The sequence below is a fragment of the Durio zibethinus genome, chromosome 2 (genome assembly GCF_047325235.1).
Source record: "Durio zibethinus cultivar Kanyao isolate XHJ-2024 chromosome 2, ASM4732523v1, whole genome shotgun sequence".
Taxonomy (NCBI): domain Eukaryota; kingdom Viridiplantae; phylum Streptophyta; class Magnoliopsida; order Malvales; family Malvaceae; genus Durio; species Durio zibethinus.
The window spans coordinates 13,151,869-13,167,613 of record NC_143163.1 but is presented as its reverse complement, the minus strand read 5'-3'; the positions used below and the strand labels follow the sequence as shown (position 1 = coordinate 13,167,613).

Genomic DNA, 15,745 nt, shown 5'->3' with positions numbered 1-15,745 from the left:
AAAATTGGATGAAAATTTAATCTTAAATAATAAAATAAATAATGAAAATAGCTTTACTTTGCTTTTTCTTTTTTGGGCTTGGTATTTGGTGTGGACTAGTGGGTTTGCACCAACTTACGTTTATTGGAGCATGATAGATCAAGTGAAATAGGATGGACCCAACCCAATCATCCTATTATGCATGGCAGATTGGCAATATATTTTTTTCATAATTTTTTGCCTTCTGGTATCAACTATCAAGTTATATATATATATATATATATATATATATATATATAAATTCACATTCAAATATTACATTTCATGCAAATAATACACATCCATGATTTGGGCATATGGGTGATCGTCAATCTATACCATCTAATTTAGTACAAGAATAAAAAGGATAAATATTAAAATGAAATCATACTTTGCGCTTATCTAAGGAACAACTAATTCTTTAATGATTAGTAATTTTTTAATGGATAATTAAAACATACCAACTTTAGTTTTATTGGTCATAAGAGGATGAAAACTAATATCGCTAAGTTCAGCAGTTAATGAGTGCAAATACTGCGACACATTGGAGCTTTTATTTAGATTTAATAATTTATATCTTTATGTCATATTTGTTTTGAATCAAACAAGTTTAAAATATAAAAATGATCATATTATAATTCATATTAACATATAAAATATAAAAATAATTTTTAATATTTATTAAATTTATATATGATTTTGTTAAAATTTTAAAACGCATCGCTTTTATATTTTTTTATTATTTTTATATTGCTAAATTGTGTTTCAAATTATTATATATTTTTCAACATTTGAAACTTGTAGGTATACTTTAAGCTTATCTAATGAATAACTAATTCTTTAACAATTAGTAATGGATAATTGAAACATTGAAACTTTGGTTTTATTGATATGATAACTAATAATATTAATATTGAAGCATTGACTTAGATCTAATAATTTGTACATTGATATTATATTTGTTTCGTATTAAATATGTATAAAATATAAAAATTATTATATTATAATTTGTGTTATATGTTAAATACTAAATATATTTTTTGATTTTTATCAAACATATTTATGAATTTTGTTAAAATTTTAAATTATATTTTTTTATATGATTATATTATTTTATTATTATATTATCATATTATATTTAAAATTATTAGGTGTAATTTACATTCGAAACTTTTGATTATTCTTTTTAGTAAGGTTAAAAAAGAAAGAAAATAAAAAGAAAAAATTGGTAAAAAAAAAAAAAAGCTCTTAACTACAAGGGTTGGCAGCCAACTAACTTCAGGTGGGTTCCAACCCAACTTAATTTTCTTGCATTAGTTTTTTTTTTAAAATCCAATTAAATCATATCGAATAATAAAAAAAAATTAAAATTAGGTCGAGATTAAGTTTTAAGTAAATTCGATTTGATTTGATATATATAATTTTTAATTTTATATTTATATTCAAAGATAATATTTATTAATTTCAAATCGAATATAATTTATATAATATCAGATTAAATTAGAATTGAATTTAAAAAAATAAAAAAATTAAATTAAATTAAATTTTAAATTATAATAATAAATTAGATCACATTTAAAATAAATAAAAATTTATTTCAATCTAACTGTTATCGCCCTTATTAATTACCTCAAAAAAAAGAATTTAAAAGCATCACGGCAGTAGGATTTTGGATGGTCAAAACTATTTTTGAGTATTATTAATTAATTATAAGTAATGTCTCGGGTCTGGCCACAAAATATTGTAAGTAATGTGAATAAATTGGCCCTAAGCGATTAAAACCAGACATAAAAATATAGTTGTCAATATCGTAACGCGTTAAATGTAACATTCAAACAACCAAACAAACCCACTTCAAGAAAAAAACAACTCTTCTTTCCTCTTTTTCCAATCCAAAAGCCGCTTTTAAACTGTTTCCAGTATCTCTCTCATTCATTTTTTTTACATTAAAAAAACACCCAAAGGAAAAAAAAAAAAAAAGGAAATTGCTTCAGTTTAAGAAATAGAAAGAAAAAGAGAGATTGGTTTCTGTTGACTGAGCCAGAGCCGGCAAAAGCCGTCTCTGTTCTATATTTTTATTTCTATATATAATTATTTATAGTACTATCCAGTTTCCAAGAATTTCATAATATATATATATATATATTATATTATATGCATACATATTTAAGTGTACGCGTTTGTCAAAAATCAAAGAGACCCACATCCTAGGCGATTAATCAAATTTCTTTTTTTTTCTTTGTCTTTCTCTCTGTTTCTCTATTTCAACCTTATCAGATTTCCAGGTACTACGAATTTGTTTCCACTGTTGTAATCTTCTGAAATATTTCTGGGTTTTGATTGTTTCCTGGGTTGGAGTTATTTTCATATATTTCTGAGGTTTTGTAGCGTACTCTAATTTTGAAAACTTGGGTCATGGGGGGTGACTTTGAATTGTTCAAAAGGATTTAAAGCTAGAGCTTGGATTTTCTATCGATCGTGTTGCCCAAATTTTTCAACTTTGGCTACTTGATGGATTGGATATAGAGAATTTTCGAATTCTTTGGCAAGATTGATAAGAAAGGATAGAGTTAGCTAGCTTGGTAGTATTAATTTTTAGATGGTGAATTAAGGTTGTTGAAGGAGGTTATTTGTTGTTGGTGATTTTAACTCTGTATATATACAAACATGGGTTGCATGAGTTCTAAGTCTGCGGCGGTTGAAGATAGCCGTGAGAACCACAAAGAGAGGCTGACGCAAAAAGGGTCATTGGATAATCTTGTCGCACGAGCTAATTCATCAAGAAGACAGGAGGTTGTTCGATCAAAGGATAAATATGATGGTGCTGACGTGAAGGTCTTGTTAGTCGATAAGAAAACAAGTGGCTCCAATCGTTTTTGTTATAATGATCAGGTTGAGAAGAAGAGGATCATTGATAAGTTTGAGGTGATTGAGAAAAATAAGGTAGAAAACTGTGAGGTTACAATTGCTGGTCATCATCCTGGTTCAGGAAGGGTACTGAATAGCATAGAGGGAGAGCAGGTTGCAGCAGGGTGGCCTTCTTGGCTTGTAGCCGTGGCAGGTGAAGCTATCCAGGGATGGGTACCGCGACGTGCCAATACCTTTGAGAAGTTGGATAAAGTAGGTTCTTTTGCTTAGCTTAATTAGTCCTCTATCACATCTATTTTGAAGCTTAATCGATGGTCACCATATACTGCTAAGCTAATGATTTCACTACAACTCTGGAAGATGATTTTGTTAAGAGAATTATGCTTTATATTTGCTCATTAGTTTGCCTAGTTGAATAATTAAACTTACATCAGTTTCACTGTCACTTGGACCTTTTATGATTGAACAGTTTTTGTATATTTATTCTATATTTTTAATTTCCCTAATTTTCCAAATATACATAGCCCTCATCTGCAGACAAGTACACTAATTTGGGACATCAACAACTTCAATCTTTATATAACCAGAGTAATTGGTTCTGACAAGCAAAGATCTTTTTTTTTTTGGTGAAATAATGAAAAGATCTAGTCTATTAGTTTACCCTTTTTGTAGGTAACCTAATCACACATCTTTGAAGATCTTGTATTCTATAGTAGTGTCTGTGGTGATTTAGTTTGACGCAAACTCATCCTATCATGAATCTATATGAATTCTGTTTTCCATGTTAATATTCTCACGTTCCTTCATTTGGATTTTGCATGATAGTATTTCGTTCTTGCAGATTGGCCAGGGAACTTATAGTAGTGTGTATAAGGCTCGTGACGTTATTCATAATAAACTTGTGGCTCTGAAAAAAGTGCGGTTTGATAATCATGATCCTGAGAGTGTGAAGTTTATGTCAAGGGAGATTATTCTTTTACGAAGACTTGATCATCCAAATGTTATTAAACTGGAGGGCTTGATCACATCCCCAATGTCATGCAGTTTATACCTTGTTTTTGAATATATGGAACACGATCTTGTGGGACTCGCATCACTTCGTGGGATCAAGTTTTCAGAGCCTCAGGTAATATTATAGTGGTTTTTATAGTTATCTCGGACTGCTATCCAACATTGTCTCTTAATAGAGCTGTATCCAGACGCAACCTGGGTGCAGCAGTCACCTACACACCTTTAGTTTGCCATTTATTAGGATTCATCTTCATGGGTTTAGTGTTTGTTTAGTTATAACTTTCTTTCCATTTTTGGTCAGATTAAATGCTACATGCAGCAACTTCTAAGTGGCCTTGATCATTGTCACAGCAATGGTGTTCTTCATCGTGACATAAAGGGTTCAAACCTTCTCATTGACAGTAATGGAATCCTAAAGATTGCAGATTTTGGATTGGCATGTCATTTTGATCATCACGATAGTGCTCCAATGACCAGCCGTGTAGTGACTCTTTGGTATCGACCGCCAGAACTTTTGTTAGGAGCTTCACATTATGGGGTTGCAATAGATTTATGGAGTACTGGTTGCATACTTGGGGAGCTATATTCTGGAAAACCTATTTTGCCTGGGAAAACAGAGGTACCTGGTTCAAGAGCCTAATTTTAATGAGTAGCTGACTTGGTTCTTTACTACTAATAGAATGATAGTTGTTATTCTAAGAGAATATTTGAGAAGAAAAATGACCTCAACTTCCGATTCTTAACTCAGGATTGTGATGATAAAAAGAAATAATATGGAAATTGCTAGATGATCTGATGAAATACTGATTTTGCCTTTGAGCAGTGATTTTTACTGAAATTTTGTGCAATTTATGCTTTTTATACTTATGCTGAGGTTTTCTTGGAGTTTGAATCTCATGTGAATAAAGAACATTCACATGGTATCTCTCTTAGACTTTGATTGTGTCCTAATAATTTATCTTGTTTTATTAATTTGTCCTTACATTGAACTTGATTAGACTTAACTGGTAATCTTTATGTTTACACCATTGTAAAGGTGCTGAAGCTGAGGTTTGCAAGGAAAAAGGCAGTTCGGATATGTTTTAATAAGTGGATTTGTTCTATATTTTTTGGAATGAGACATGTTTTTCTAGTGTGCTTGCTTACCATTCTTCCATCATGACGCAATATAGTTTGTAAATCCAAATTTCTCTTTAGTTGAAATTATCTCCTATCCGTATGCCGATTAATATTCTCAAAGTTGGCATTCTATTGGTAGGTGCTTTTTTTTTTTTTTAAGTTTTAGTAAATGGAAGATATGAATTAAATTTTATATACATAATAGGTTGAACAATTACATAAGATTTTTAAGCTATGTGGCTCACCATCTGAAGAATACTGGAGAAGAGCAAAATTACCCCATTCAACAGTGTTCAAGCCTCTACACCCATATAAACGATGCATTGTTGAAACATTTAAAGACTTTCCTTCTCCTGTTGTTAGTCTCATGGAGACCTTGCTTTCGATTGATCCTGTTCATCGAAGAACTGCAGCTTTTGCTCTGAAGAGTGAGGTATGTACAAATATGATCAATCATCACCAATGCATTTATATATTAATGAGGATTGCTGCGTGCTTTCCTTTTTTTTTTTTTTTTTTGCATGGATGTAATAATGCCTAGTCAATTCAGGATCAGTTTACTGACCTCTTTCTAAATACTGGAGTTAAAACATTTTTTCTAACTTTCAAGATAGTTTTCTGAGCAGAACTAAGATGGTTGTGTTGCAACCATGAAAATGGTCCTTTAACCAAATTAACTTGTTTTTAGCTGTTGTTGAGTCATCAATTCTTTAACTGCCCATGGATAACTTAAGGTATCCTGTTCACCTGGAATTTTGTGGTCTTATTAGCTGTTATCAATTTTCACTGATTCTTTTTTTCTCTGCTTTTTTTGTCAGTTCTTTACAACACAGCCTCTTGCATGTGATCCTTCAAGTTTACCCAAATATCCTCCTAGCAAAGAGATTGATGCTAAGTTGCGGGATGAAGAAGCTAGAAGGTACATCTTAAAATTGGTTCTTATCAACTTCAAAAATCATCATGGTGTATATTTTATTTTGGTATAAATTAATTGTCTGTCTTATTATCTAGTTAGGTACCTGTGTTGTTATCTGCTACAATTCTAATGTTGTTAATTGCAAATGAATGATTGAATCCTGATTGGTGGTGAAATGTACCAAAATCTTTGAAGTTGAAATGTGTGCGTCATATGAACTTCACTTCTTCCTATTAAAATGTCTTCATAATTTCTGTTGTACTTAAGGTTGCCAGGGATTGAACCTTGGTCACTAGAACTAAGATTCTAGCACTCTACTAACAGACCACAAAGTTGTTGGCATCTGCTTCATAAGATTAACCTCATCTTATATTGCCCTAGGCAAAGAGCAGTTGGGAACAGGGGTTCAAGGGTAGATTTGGAAAGGAGGGGACAGAAGGAACCACTTGCAATACCGACATTCAATTCTAATACTGAGCTGGCTGCATCAATGCAGGTAAGGTTTTTCCTTTTCTTTTTTTTTTCAAAGAAAAAGAATCTGATAGCTATTAATTCAAATGCTAGTCATAAGCTACTAGATGACATTGTTTTCTGAATTTTCCTTTCAAATTTGAGATATTGATTAAAAATTTCTTAAGAATGTAAACCTTGTCTGTAGTCACTTTTGTGCTTTTCAGTAAGGATAGGAGGAAGAAAGTTGAGCATCAAAGTTGAGCATCTCTTTTATGTTTGTCAGTACACTCTGATGTTGTACAGAGATTTGCAAAATGAAGATAGATTGTCTTTCTTTATGGTATCAAGTGTGTATTTGTCATGGTGGAGAAATGCAGCTTACAGAGTTACATGCCAAAATGGGTCATGGGCAATCTAACATGGACAGATGAAAGAAATTATAGCTTTTTTAATATGCATTTCTTCACTAGATATATGCACTAACAGAATTCTTTTGGGACCAAATGTGATTGGATTTTTAAATTCATCCTTTTCTTTCATCTATGTGTTTATATGGTTGTAAATTTGGTTTTTTGTGGTTCTCCTTCGAAATGTGCCACATTAACCTTTGTAGCACCATAGAGCTGTTGTTATATGCAACACCATAGAGCTGTTGTTTCTTATTTTCTTCCCTCGGTGCCTTTGCCCCTTGATTCTCTATAGTTGACGATATTCCCTTTCTAATTACAGAGAAGACAACCTCATCCTAATTTGAAGAGCAGGAGTCAGATGTTCAACTCTCGTAAAGCAGATGCCTTTTCTGGTTTTTTGATTGATCACCCTAGACACACATGTGCTGCGAAAGAAGAAAGTAGAGATTTCTTAGAGTACAATAGAAACAAAATTTCACATTCAGGTCCATTGGTTTACGCCAATTTATATGGGAAGTCTGAGAAGGAACACAATGATCCTCCTATGGTCTCATCCAGAGCTAACTTATCGAAGTTATCTGGTTTAGTAGCTTCTAGAACTGTGGCTTCTGAAGATCACAGAGAGAAACCTGGACCTTTGACTCTTGAAGCATTAAACCAAGCAGGCATGTCTCACAGATCATTTAATGAATTAGAGTCTACAGGAAAACTGGATGTCAGATGCCATATGCTGAAGACTGCAGAATCCCCACAGACAGGAAGTGGAAGAGACTACGTTAAGGAATCAAGTCTGGTAAGTTTCTTGACATTATTTTTTATTTTAAAGTTTATACGGAGGTCACAGTTACAAATTGGTCAAGCATTTATAACCAACATTTATCATTGACCACATTACTTATTTTGGTATAAGCCACTGTTGAATCAATGGTTCCTTAAGTTTTTTAAAATTCTTTTTTATTTTATAAGTTTTCTTGAATTCATTTTTAATCACGGTTGCCGATTTTTCCCCTTTTCTCAATTGTATTTTTGCCTTTCAAATCAATAGGTTTAGCTTCCCCTTTAGGCTTCAATATTTATGTTGTCCACATGATTTTATTTCCCTTTTAGCATTCATGCCTTGCATGCATCTCTTCTAAAACCTGGCTTTTGTTTAACTTATCATCATCAATTGTAAAACCTGCATTCTTATAAATACTATTCTCCAGCATGGTCGTGGTGCCAAGGAAAACAAAATTTATGTCTCTGGTCCATTACTTGCTCCATCGGACAATGTTGATCAGATGCTTAAAGAGCATGACCGTAAGATCCAAGAATTTGCTCGAAGAGCAAGACTTGACAAGACAAAACTTGGGAAACTACAAGCTCAAGGGAAGCAGGTGACAGAAAATTCATTGCTTGTCTCTGCTCGCGGAGCTGGATAGAATTTTTTTTTTTCTCTCTTGTGGTGCAGCTGGAAAAATCATCTAGCCTGATACCCAGAGTGATATCAGGATCTATTATGTATAGTGAGCCAATCATTTAATTTCCTTTGATTTGGTAAGGTATAAATGTGAATTTCATACGATATTAGCTCTGTCTTTGTAGGTGGTTAGTACTTACATCAATAATACAATCAATTAGAAGGATTACAATTTTGAAACTATTCTTGTCAGTTGTCATCATATCTTATTTCATAGAATAAGAATATTCAGAAATGATATAAATGTGGATAAAAACACTGTTATCTTGCCATCAGATTGATTATAAAGTTATTTGATTTCAGATTTGAATTTGATTCAGTTTCATAGGTTTACCTTATCATGTCGATATCTTTCCCTAGCTGCGAAAGGAAAAGGATCATCTTTGTAAATTTTACTATTTTATCTGAAGTTAAATAATACATTTTTGTTTAAATTAATTTTTATTTATTTTCATATTCGATTTTTAATTAATAAATATCAATAATAGATTTAGGTGAAAATGTATTTTTCACTTTGAAATAAAATTGTGGAAAGTTCTACTACTTAGAAAGAGGATCTCTATACCAAATTGTAGATGGAATTTAATTTTAATTGGAAAAAAAAATTCCTCTATGCTATTTCAAAATCAATGAAAATTTTTATTATTATATTTAAAGGTGAATAATGTATTCGTAAATAAATTTATGGTTGAAATTTAATGATTTTGTATTAAATATAAGATTAATTAAAAATTATTTAAACATATATTAAATTAAAAGTAATGAAAACTTTCATTGGTGGATAGGATATTTCCCATTCCGATTAAAGGAGCCTAAACTAAGTTGTGGATGGTCTATGTTGATGGAATATAACAGAAAACCCTGGCATATTTCTAGTTTTAAATTACAAATTTCACTTCCATGAGAAGAAAAAAAAAGTTTTTTGAGTAAAAAAGGTTAAGAAAAGGATCACTCTGTTTCGCTGCAATCTATGATAATATAGCTTGCATTAGTTATATAATTTAAACTTTGAAAATCTTGAGTTTTAAATTCAGATGGTCAGGGCTCGGGATATCTGAGCAAAGAATTCTTGGGTAACCGTAAAAAAGTTCTTACGGGTCACCGTCTAGGACCCCTTTTAACTTAACTATGGCCTTCCATTAATTCTATTAATTAATTCGATGACAGGATTAGGGATATGCTGCCACAAAAAGTCACGGAAATTATGGACAAATTAAGAGTCTGGGACTTGGAAATTGGATGAAATAAAAGGGCTCTTGACAGACAATGGTTGTCAGACCATTCAAAATATCTCTATTTGCCAACAGGAAGGTGAGGATAAACTAGTTTGGCCTAGCAATAATTAGGATGGCAGGTATTCTGTGAAAACAGGATATTATCATGTATAAAAGATGCAGTTCCAAGGAAAATTTTAAAAAAATTCATCATCATCATCTTCTGTGGACGAGGCATTATGGAAAGACATAAGAAAGCTACCAGCCCCTACTAAATAAGGAACTTCATGTGAAGAACATGTCATAATGCAGTGGCCACTAATCATAATATGTGGAAGAGGAAGGTGAGGGTCTCTCCTGTTTGTCCTTTTTGTGAAGCACGTGCATATTTTTTTTTATATGATCGGACAAAGTTGATTTGGTTTGGACTGCATATTGGGAGTAAAATAAACAAAGCTCAGGTTACAACCTTTGAACATAAAAGTTAAAATGAAAGAAGATACAGTGAGCTTGCAAGTGAATACGGTTTTTGCATGCTAGATTAAGTGAGCATGTCACTTATTATTATTATAATATAATTAATTAATTATAATTAAAATTAATTACAAAATCTGTTAAAATTTTATATGCAATACATATTTATAAATGATATATTTTTATATAAATTTTTATTTTGATTAGATAAATATATCATTTTAATAAGAAAATTATAGATATACTTCTTTGGATTAATTGAAAAATGAGAAATCCCTATCATGAATCAGTTTGATGACTTATCACATGATAACCCCTTAATTTTTAATTTTTAATTTTTGACTTCTTATTGCGGGGCCCCCTTTCTTTTTTAATTTTTAAAAGGTGTGAACAATTTTTTTTTAACTTTTTTTAAAAGTGTGAGACCCATACTTTAATTTTTTTTCCGGTTTTTTTAGTTTAGATTTTTAATTAGTGACATCCGCTTGTTTTTTTTTTTTTTTTTTTTTTTTTTTTTTTTAATTTAAAAGTGCGGAGCTCACATTTTTTGTTTGTTACTCTTTTTGGTGTGGGATTCACGACTTGGTTTTATTTTTTATTTTTATTTTTTAGTTTTTCTTTTGTTTTTAAAATTTTATGGGGCTCACATTCTTTTATTTTTTGTTAATTTTTTATTTTTATTTTTCCTCTCAATTATTGTTATCTTTTTCCTTTTTATTATATTCAATAATTTAAAAATGTATAATTTTAAATATTTTTGGGTATGACTCATTAATTTTTTTGGACTTTTTTCTACTTCTTCCTTTTCTTTTCAATTAAATTCAAAATTTTTTATTTTGATTTTATTTTAAAACTCACTTGCTATCAAGTGTACACACATGCACTTTTTTTAGTTTTTTTTATTTTTTTACATAATTGATAAATTATTTATTTATTTATTTATTTTTGACACACGCTTTATATCAATGATATTTAACCTGTCAAGTTATTTGATTTTTTTTTTGTTAACTCTTTTTAATATATAATAAATAATTTTTTATATTTTGATTTTTTAATATTGGCCATTTGATATTATTATTAAAAATATACATTTTATCTTTTTTAAATTTTTTCTCTTTTTCAATTTGATCATTTTTTAAAGAAAATTATATTAGTTGATGTGTTAGCGTCACATCTAAATTTGATATTTTTTAAACTTTTCAGTCTGTTTTTAGTTTTTTTAATTCATAATATAAATTTTTTGATAAAAACTTATTGTTGTTGATGTCACTTGCGAACTTAATTTTCTTCCTTTTTTTACTTTTTTTCCTTTTTTAGTTTTTAAGGTTTTTTCTTTCTTTTTTAATTAGATCATTTTTTATATAAAAAAATGAATGTGACACCTAATTTTATTTCATTGTGGTCTTTCTTCTTTTTTTGTTTTTGATTTTTGAAAATTATAAACATTTCTCAATGAAAGAAATTAGTTAATCAATTTTCAAAGAAAAATATCAATGTGAAGGTATATGAAAAACACCTGTATTTGATAGATTTTGGTTCATTTGGATTTAATAGATGTATTTTAAAAAAAAAAAAAATTGAAAATGAATCAAGTTTTTTCTTAAAAACTTAAGGTCAAGTCGAGTATGAGTTTATGGTGTTTTATACTATCTGGATATATATAAATATATATTTTATTATTTTATTTCATTTTATATTTCTATTAATATATCATTAAAATTATTATTTAATACCTTAATTTAATGAATCTATATGTCATCTCCATTTGTCTTTCTTTTTTTTAAAATTTTTTTTGTCATTTCTTTTATTTCTTAAAATTTTTTTTGTCTTTTTAAAATTAAATCAAATTTGTAAACAAATAATCAATCGATGTAGAACTAGCAAAACAATTCATATCCTAAGGATTTTTATTTGATTTGATCTAATACGTGCTATTTTTTTTTTAAATAAGGGATATGATCGATGCATTCTTTTTTTTTTTCTTTTAAAGTGTTGTCAAATCGAATGAGAGTTTAAGGTCTTATGTCATGCTTCGAATATATATATATATATATATAATATTATATTTTTAGTTATTGATTTTGTTTAATATTTATATATTGTTATATTAATAATGTTATTATTTAATAAATTTATTTAATACAAATACTATATTTATACGGAATTAAAATTTGTTTCTTTCATGCATCCAATTATCTTATAAATAAATTGTGTATACATATGGATATGCATTGTGCATCGCACGTCATCCGCATTATTTTTGTCTTTTTTAGTCTGACACATATAATCTCTTTATTTTATAAAAAAATCTTTATTAAGAAGTTGTACCCACTTTTAAAATTTTTTCTTTAGCCTTACCTTTTTCATTTTTAAATATAGACTTGCATTATTTTCATGGGACTCACTTTGATAATTTTTTATTTTTTTGGATTTAAATTTTTTATGTATTTTATTAGAATTCTTTTTTCAATACAACCTACTTTTTTCAACTTTTATCCTTGAACTCTTTTTTTCTAACATTTTTTTCTTTGGTATCATGTGTAATTTTTTATTTTCTTTTTAAAAATTTTTCACAAATATTTTTTTTTGAAACCAACTTGATATCAAATTTTATTCATTTTCTTTTTTATAATATTTTTGAGAAGATTCAGTAAAATTTTTAATATTTTTTTTAACTTTTTGATATTAAATGTATACCATGTGTTTTTTTTTTTTTTTTATAGTTTTTATAGTTTTTTCTCTTTTTTTGTTTTTCAATTTTTAGATATTTAATAAATAAATTTTTAGATTTAATTTTTTATGTTTGACTTAATCTCAAGGGTAAATCACATGTTAAGTTATTTAATTCTTTTTTCTTTTTTTATTTAATTTTTTCCTTTATTTATTTAATAAAAAATGGAATATTTTTTAAAAATTTAAAACTCATTTTATATTATTATTAAAATTTATAGTTTTTTGGTTTTTTTTTTAATTTTATTCTTTTCAAAATAAATATTGACAAATATGATGATAACACATTCAGATTTGATTTTTTAAAATTTAATTATTTTGGTTTTGAGACCCATTTAACATAAAATGTATGCTGCGTGTTTGCTTTTTTGTTCTTTTTCTCTTTTCTATTATTTTTCATTTTTATGTTTAATAAATATTTTAAAGAATTTAATTTTTTGTGTGACCCCTTTAATGCTAAATGTATATCATGTATTTAGTCATTTGCTTTTTTTTTGTTTCTTTTTTTCATTCTTTTTATTTTTCAAGTTTCTTTAATATTTAATAAAACTTTTAAAATATTTTAAAATTTCTAAAAATGTGGGATCTATTTAATATTATTGATTTAATATATTTTCTTTTTTATTTGATATTTAAAAAATATTAAGAAAATTTGTTGTCACATTGGGATTTTGTTTTTTTAATCATTTTTTAAAAATCCATGATATAACTTTATTTTAAGTATTTCATTTAATTTTACATTTATATATGTATTATATTAATAAAATCATCATTTAATACCTTAATTTAATAAATTTAGTTTTTTCTTTGTTTTTTATTATTGCAATATGGGGGTTTGAAAACCCAACCTCTGGATGTGAAAAATGAATAAAAAAACCATTTTAAAAGAAATCAACATTTAAGAGTTGCCATAAATCTTTTGAGGATGTGATTGGTCACAAAAAAATTATTTTTTAATAAAATATTTAAAAAAAGTTTAAAGTTTATTAAAAAAATATCTTTTATCTGCAAAAAACATGGTTGGGTTTGGAAATCGATTATACGTGGAGAAAGACTAGCACCCTTATACCACCCATTAAAAACAATAGAATTCAGCATGTCATCCTTGAGTTTTTATAAAAATGATCCTAATTTTAATGTTTATAAAATAATTCCTTAAATTTTGTTTATTCATTCAAAAGGTTAAATCTTTTCAAATTTTGTTTCGAAAAACAAATATATATTTTTTTAAAACAAAAGTAATCATTTTGGATCAAGATTCTAATTATCGAAAACACTTCCATCACTCCCTTATATTTAGGTGGAACTATAAAAATGCTACTAACTTTAAGAGTTTTCAAAATGCCCCAAGAAACTAAGATAATACTTTGCATAAATGATAACCATTAAGAATCCCACTATATATAGGCTAGATTTCAAAGGTTATTTTTACTTGGAGTATTACCTTATTTTATTGTTTGAAAATATTTTCTTAAAAGACCTTATTGTAAAACATGTGAAAGGTATGCATGATCACAATAATATGATATATGCATGGTAAGTAAGTGTATATGACAAAATGTAAATGCATGACAATTCAAAAGTGCATGTAATAATATATTAAAACAAGATGCAAATGTATAAGAATGGATCAAGGGTTTGCTTTTAAGCTTTAGGGATTAGCTTAAGGTTTATTTAGAGTTTAAGGTTGGTTTGGGTTTGAAGTCTCGGTTTGGGTAGGGTTCGATTGGAGTTTAGTGTTTGATTAGGCTTTAGGGTTTGGTTTAGGGTTTAGAGGTTGGGGGTTAGCTTAGGGTTTTGGTTTTAAGGTTTAGTTATGATTTAGGGGTTTGGTTTAGGGTTTAAGGGTTGGCTTAGGGTTTAAGGTTTGGTTTAGGGTAGGGTTTTGGGTTTTGGGTTTTAGGTTTCGAGTTGCATGGTGGTTTAAAGTTTAGGATTTCGGCTTACATGGTGGTTTAGGTTTTGTATAGTGGTTTGGGGTTTGGTTTAGGATTTAAGGTTTGCATGGTGGTTTAGAGTTTTTCATAGACAATGTATGTAACAAAATAACCAAGATGTCAATGATAAAAATGCAACCTTTAATGCATGAAATATGGACAAAAATGGACACCATGAATTAGGCATATTTACAAACACATCATATATTAACATGAACGCAACAAACCTAACCAAAATAAATCAAGCACCAAGGAATCATAGAAGCATGAAGGTTCGGCCAAGCCATGGTTAGGGGCTAAGCTGAAAGCTTTAAGGCCACTTTTAAGCCCTATTGTATTGGCCACACAAATGGAAAATATTTCCACCATTTTGTTTTAAATCAAACACATGCAAAAACAAAATAAAATCCATTAGAAAATTTACCAACTCAACATTTTTATTCTTTGAAGATTCTATCAAACACTTAGAAAACATAGAGAAATGGCTAAGAACATAAGCAAATAAACATGAGAGGATCAACTTTTATCCATCAAACAAATGATGGAAGTTTCAACCAAGCAATAGGGAGTGCTTGGTCGAATGCTTCCTATAGCCTCCCACAAGCATGCTATAATTTATTTAACCAAGACATATATCAAACACAAAGAAATCTATCATTTATTTAACCAAGTCATATATCAAACACAGAGAAATCTATCTTATGAATGCATTTTATTATTAAAGGATTTTCATCAAACATATAATAAACTACTAAGAAGGGAAACCATAAAAACATGCATAACAACCAAACACAACATGCAATCTACAAAAATAATAAACAAGCATGCAAATACCATTCATTACAACCTCAAACTCATCAAGATACATCAATTAAAGCAAGAAAAACATAGAAATAAACTATGAGAAGGTTTGGCCATGTCATGGAGAAGCTTGGCTGAGCCTCCAAACATACATTAATTGTGGAATGTTGCTATGTCTTGACCTTTCATTTCTCAAACCATACCATTGGCTTGGTTGATTGAGTTTATTAAATCAAGCATGAAAATGTAGAGGACAACAATTATAGAGAGAATTGTTTCCTTTTGAAAAATCACAGGAAACAAAAAAAAAAAAGAAAAAACCAAAAGAACTAATA

At 28.6% G+C, this 15,745-nt stretch overlaps 1 protein-coding gene across 2 annotated transcripts; it reads left to right on the top strand.

Moving 5' to 3' along the window:
* The first annotated feature begins 2,186 nt into the window (after positions 1-2,186).
* Positions 2,187-8,573, top strand: LOC111309313 (putative serine/threonine-protein kinase At1g54610). Of its 2 annotated transcripts, XM_022908372.2 has the most exons (8): positions 2,187-3,138; positions 3,728-4,012; positions 4,199-4,516; positions 5,222-5,449; positions 5,835-5,935; positions 6,314-6,428; positions 7,115-7,588; positions 8,001-8,573. In XM_022908372.2, exons 1-8 carry the CDS (start codon positions 2,686-2,688, stop codon positions 8,214-8,216), a joined length of 2,190 nt encoding a protein of 729 aa, XP_022764107.2. In that variant the 5' UTR covers positions 2,187-2,685; the 3' UTR covers positions 8,217-8,573. The 2 variants fall into 2 exon arrangements, with proteins under 2 accessions (XP_022764107.2, XP_022764110.2); XM_022908375.2 differs by lacking the exon at positions 5,222-5,449.
* Positions 8,574-15,745: the final 7,172 nt, after the last annotated feature.

Bases quoted from the DNA above. Each gene is read 5' to 3' on its own strand.
- LOC111309313 (XM_022908372.2), top strand. From the start codon at position 2,686: ATGGGTTGCATGAGTTCTAAGTCTGCGGCGGTTGAAGATAGCCGTGAG. The intron at 3,139-3,727 runs GTAGGTTCTTTT...TCGTTCTTGCAG, and splicing joins CCTTTGAGAAGTTGGATAAA to ATTGGCCAGGGAACTTATAG. The intron at 5,450-5,834 runs GTATGTACAAAT...TTTTTTTGTCAG, and splicing joins CTTTTGCTCTGAAGAGTGAG to TTCTTTACAACACAGCCTCT.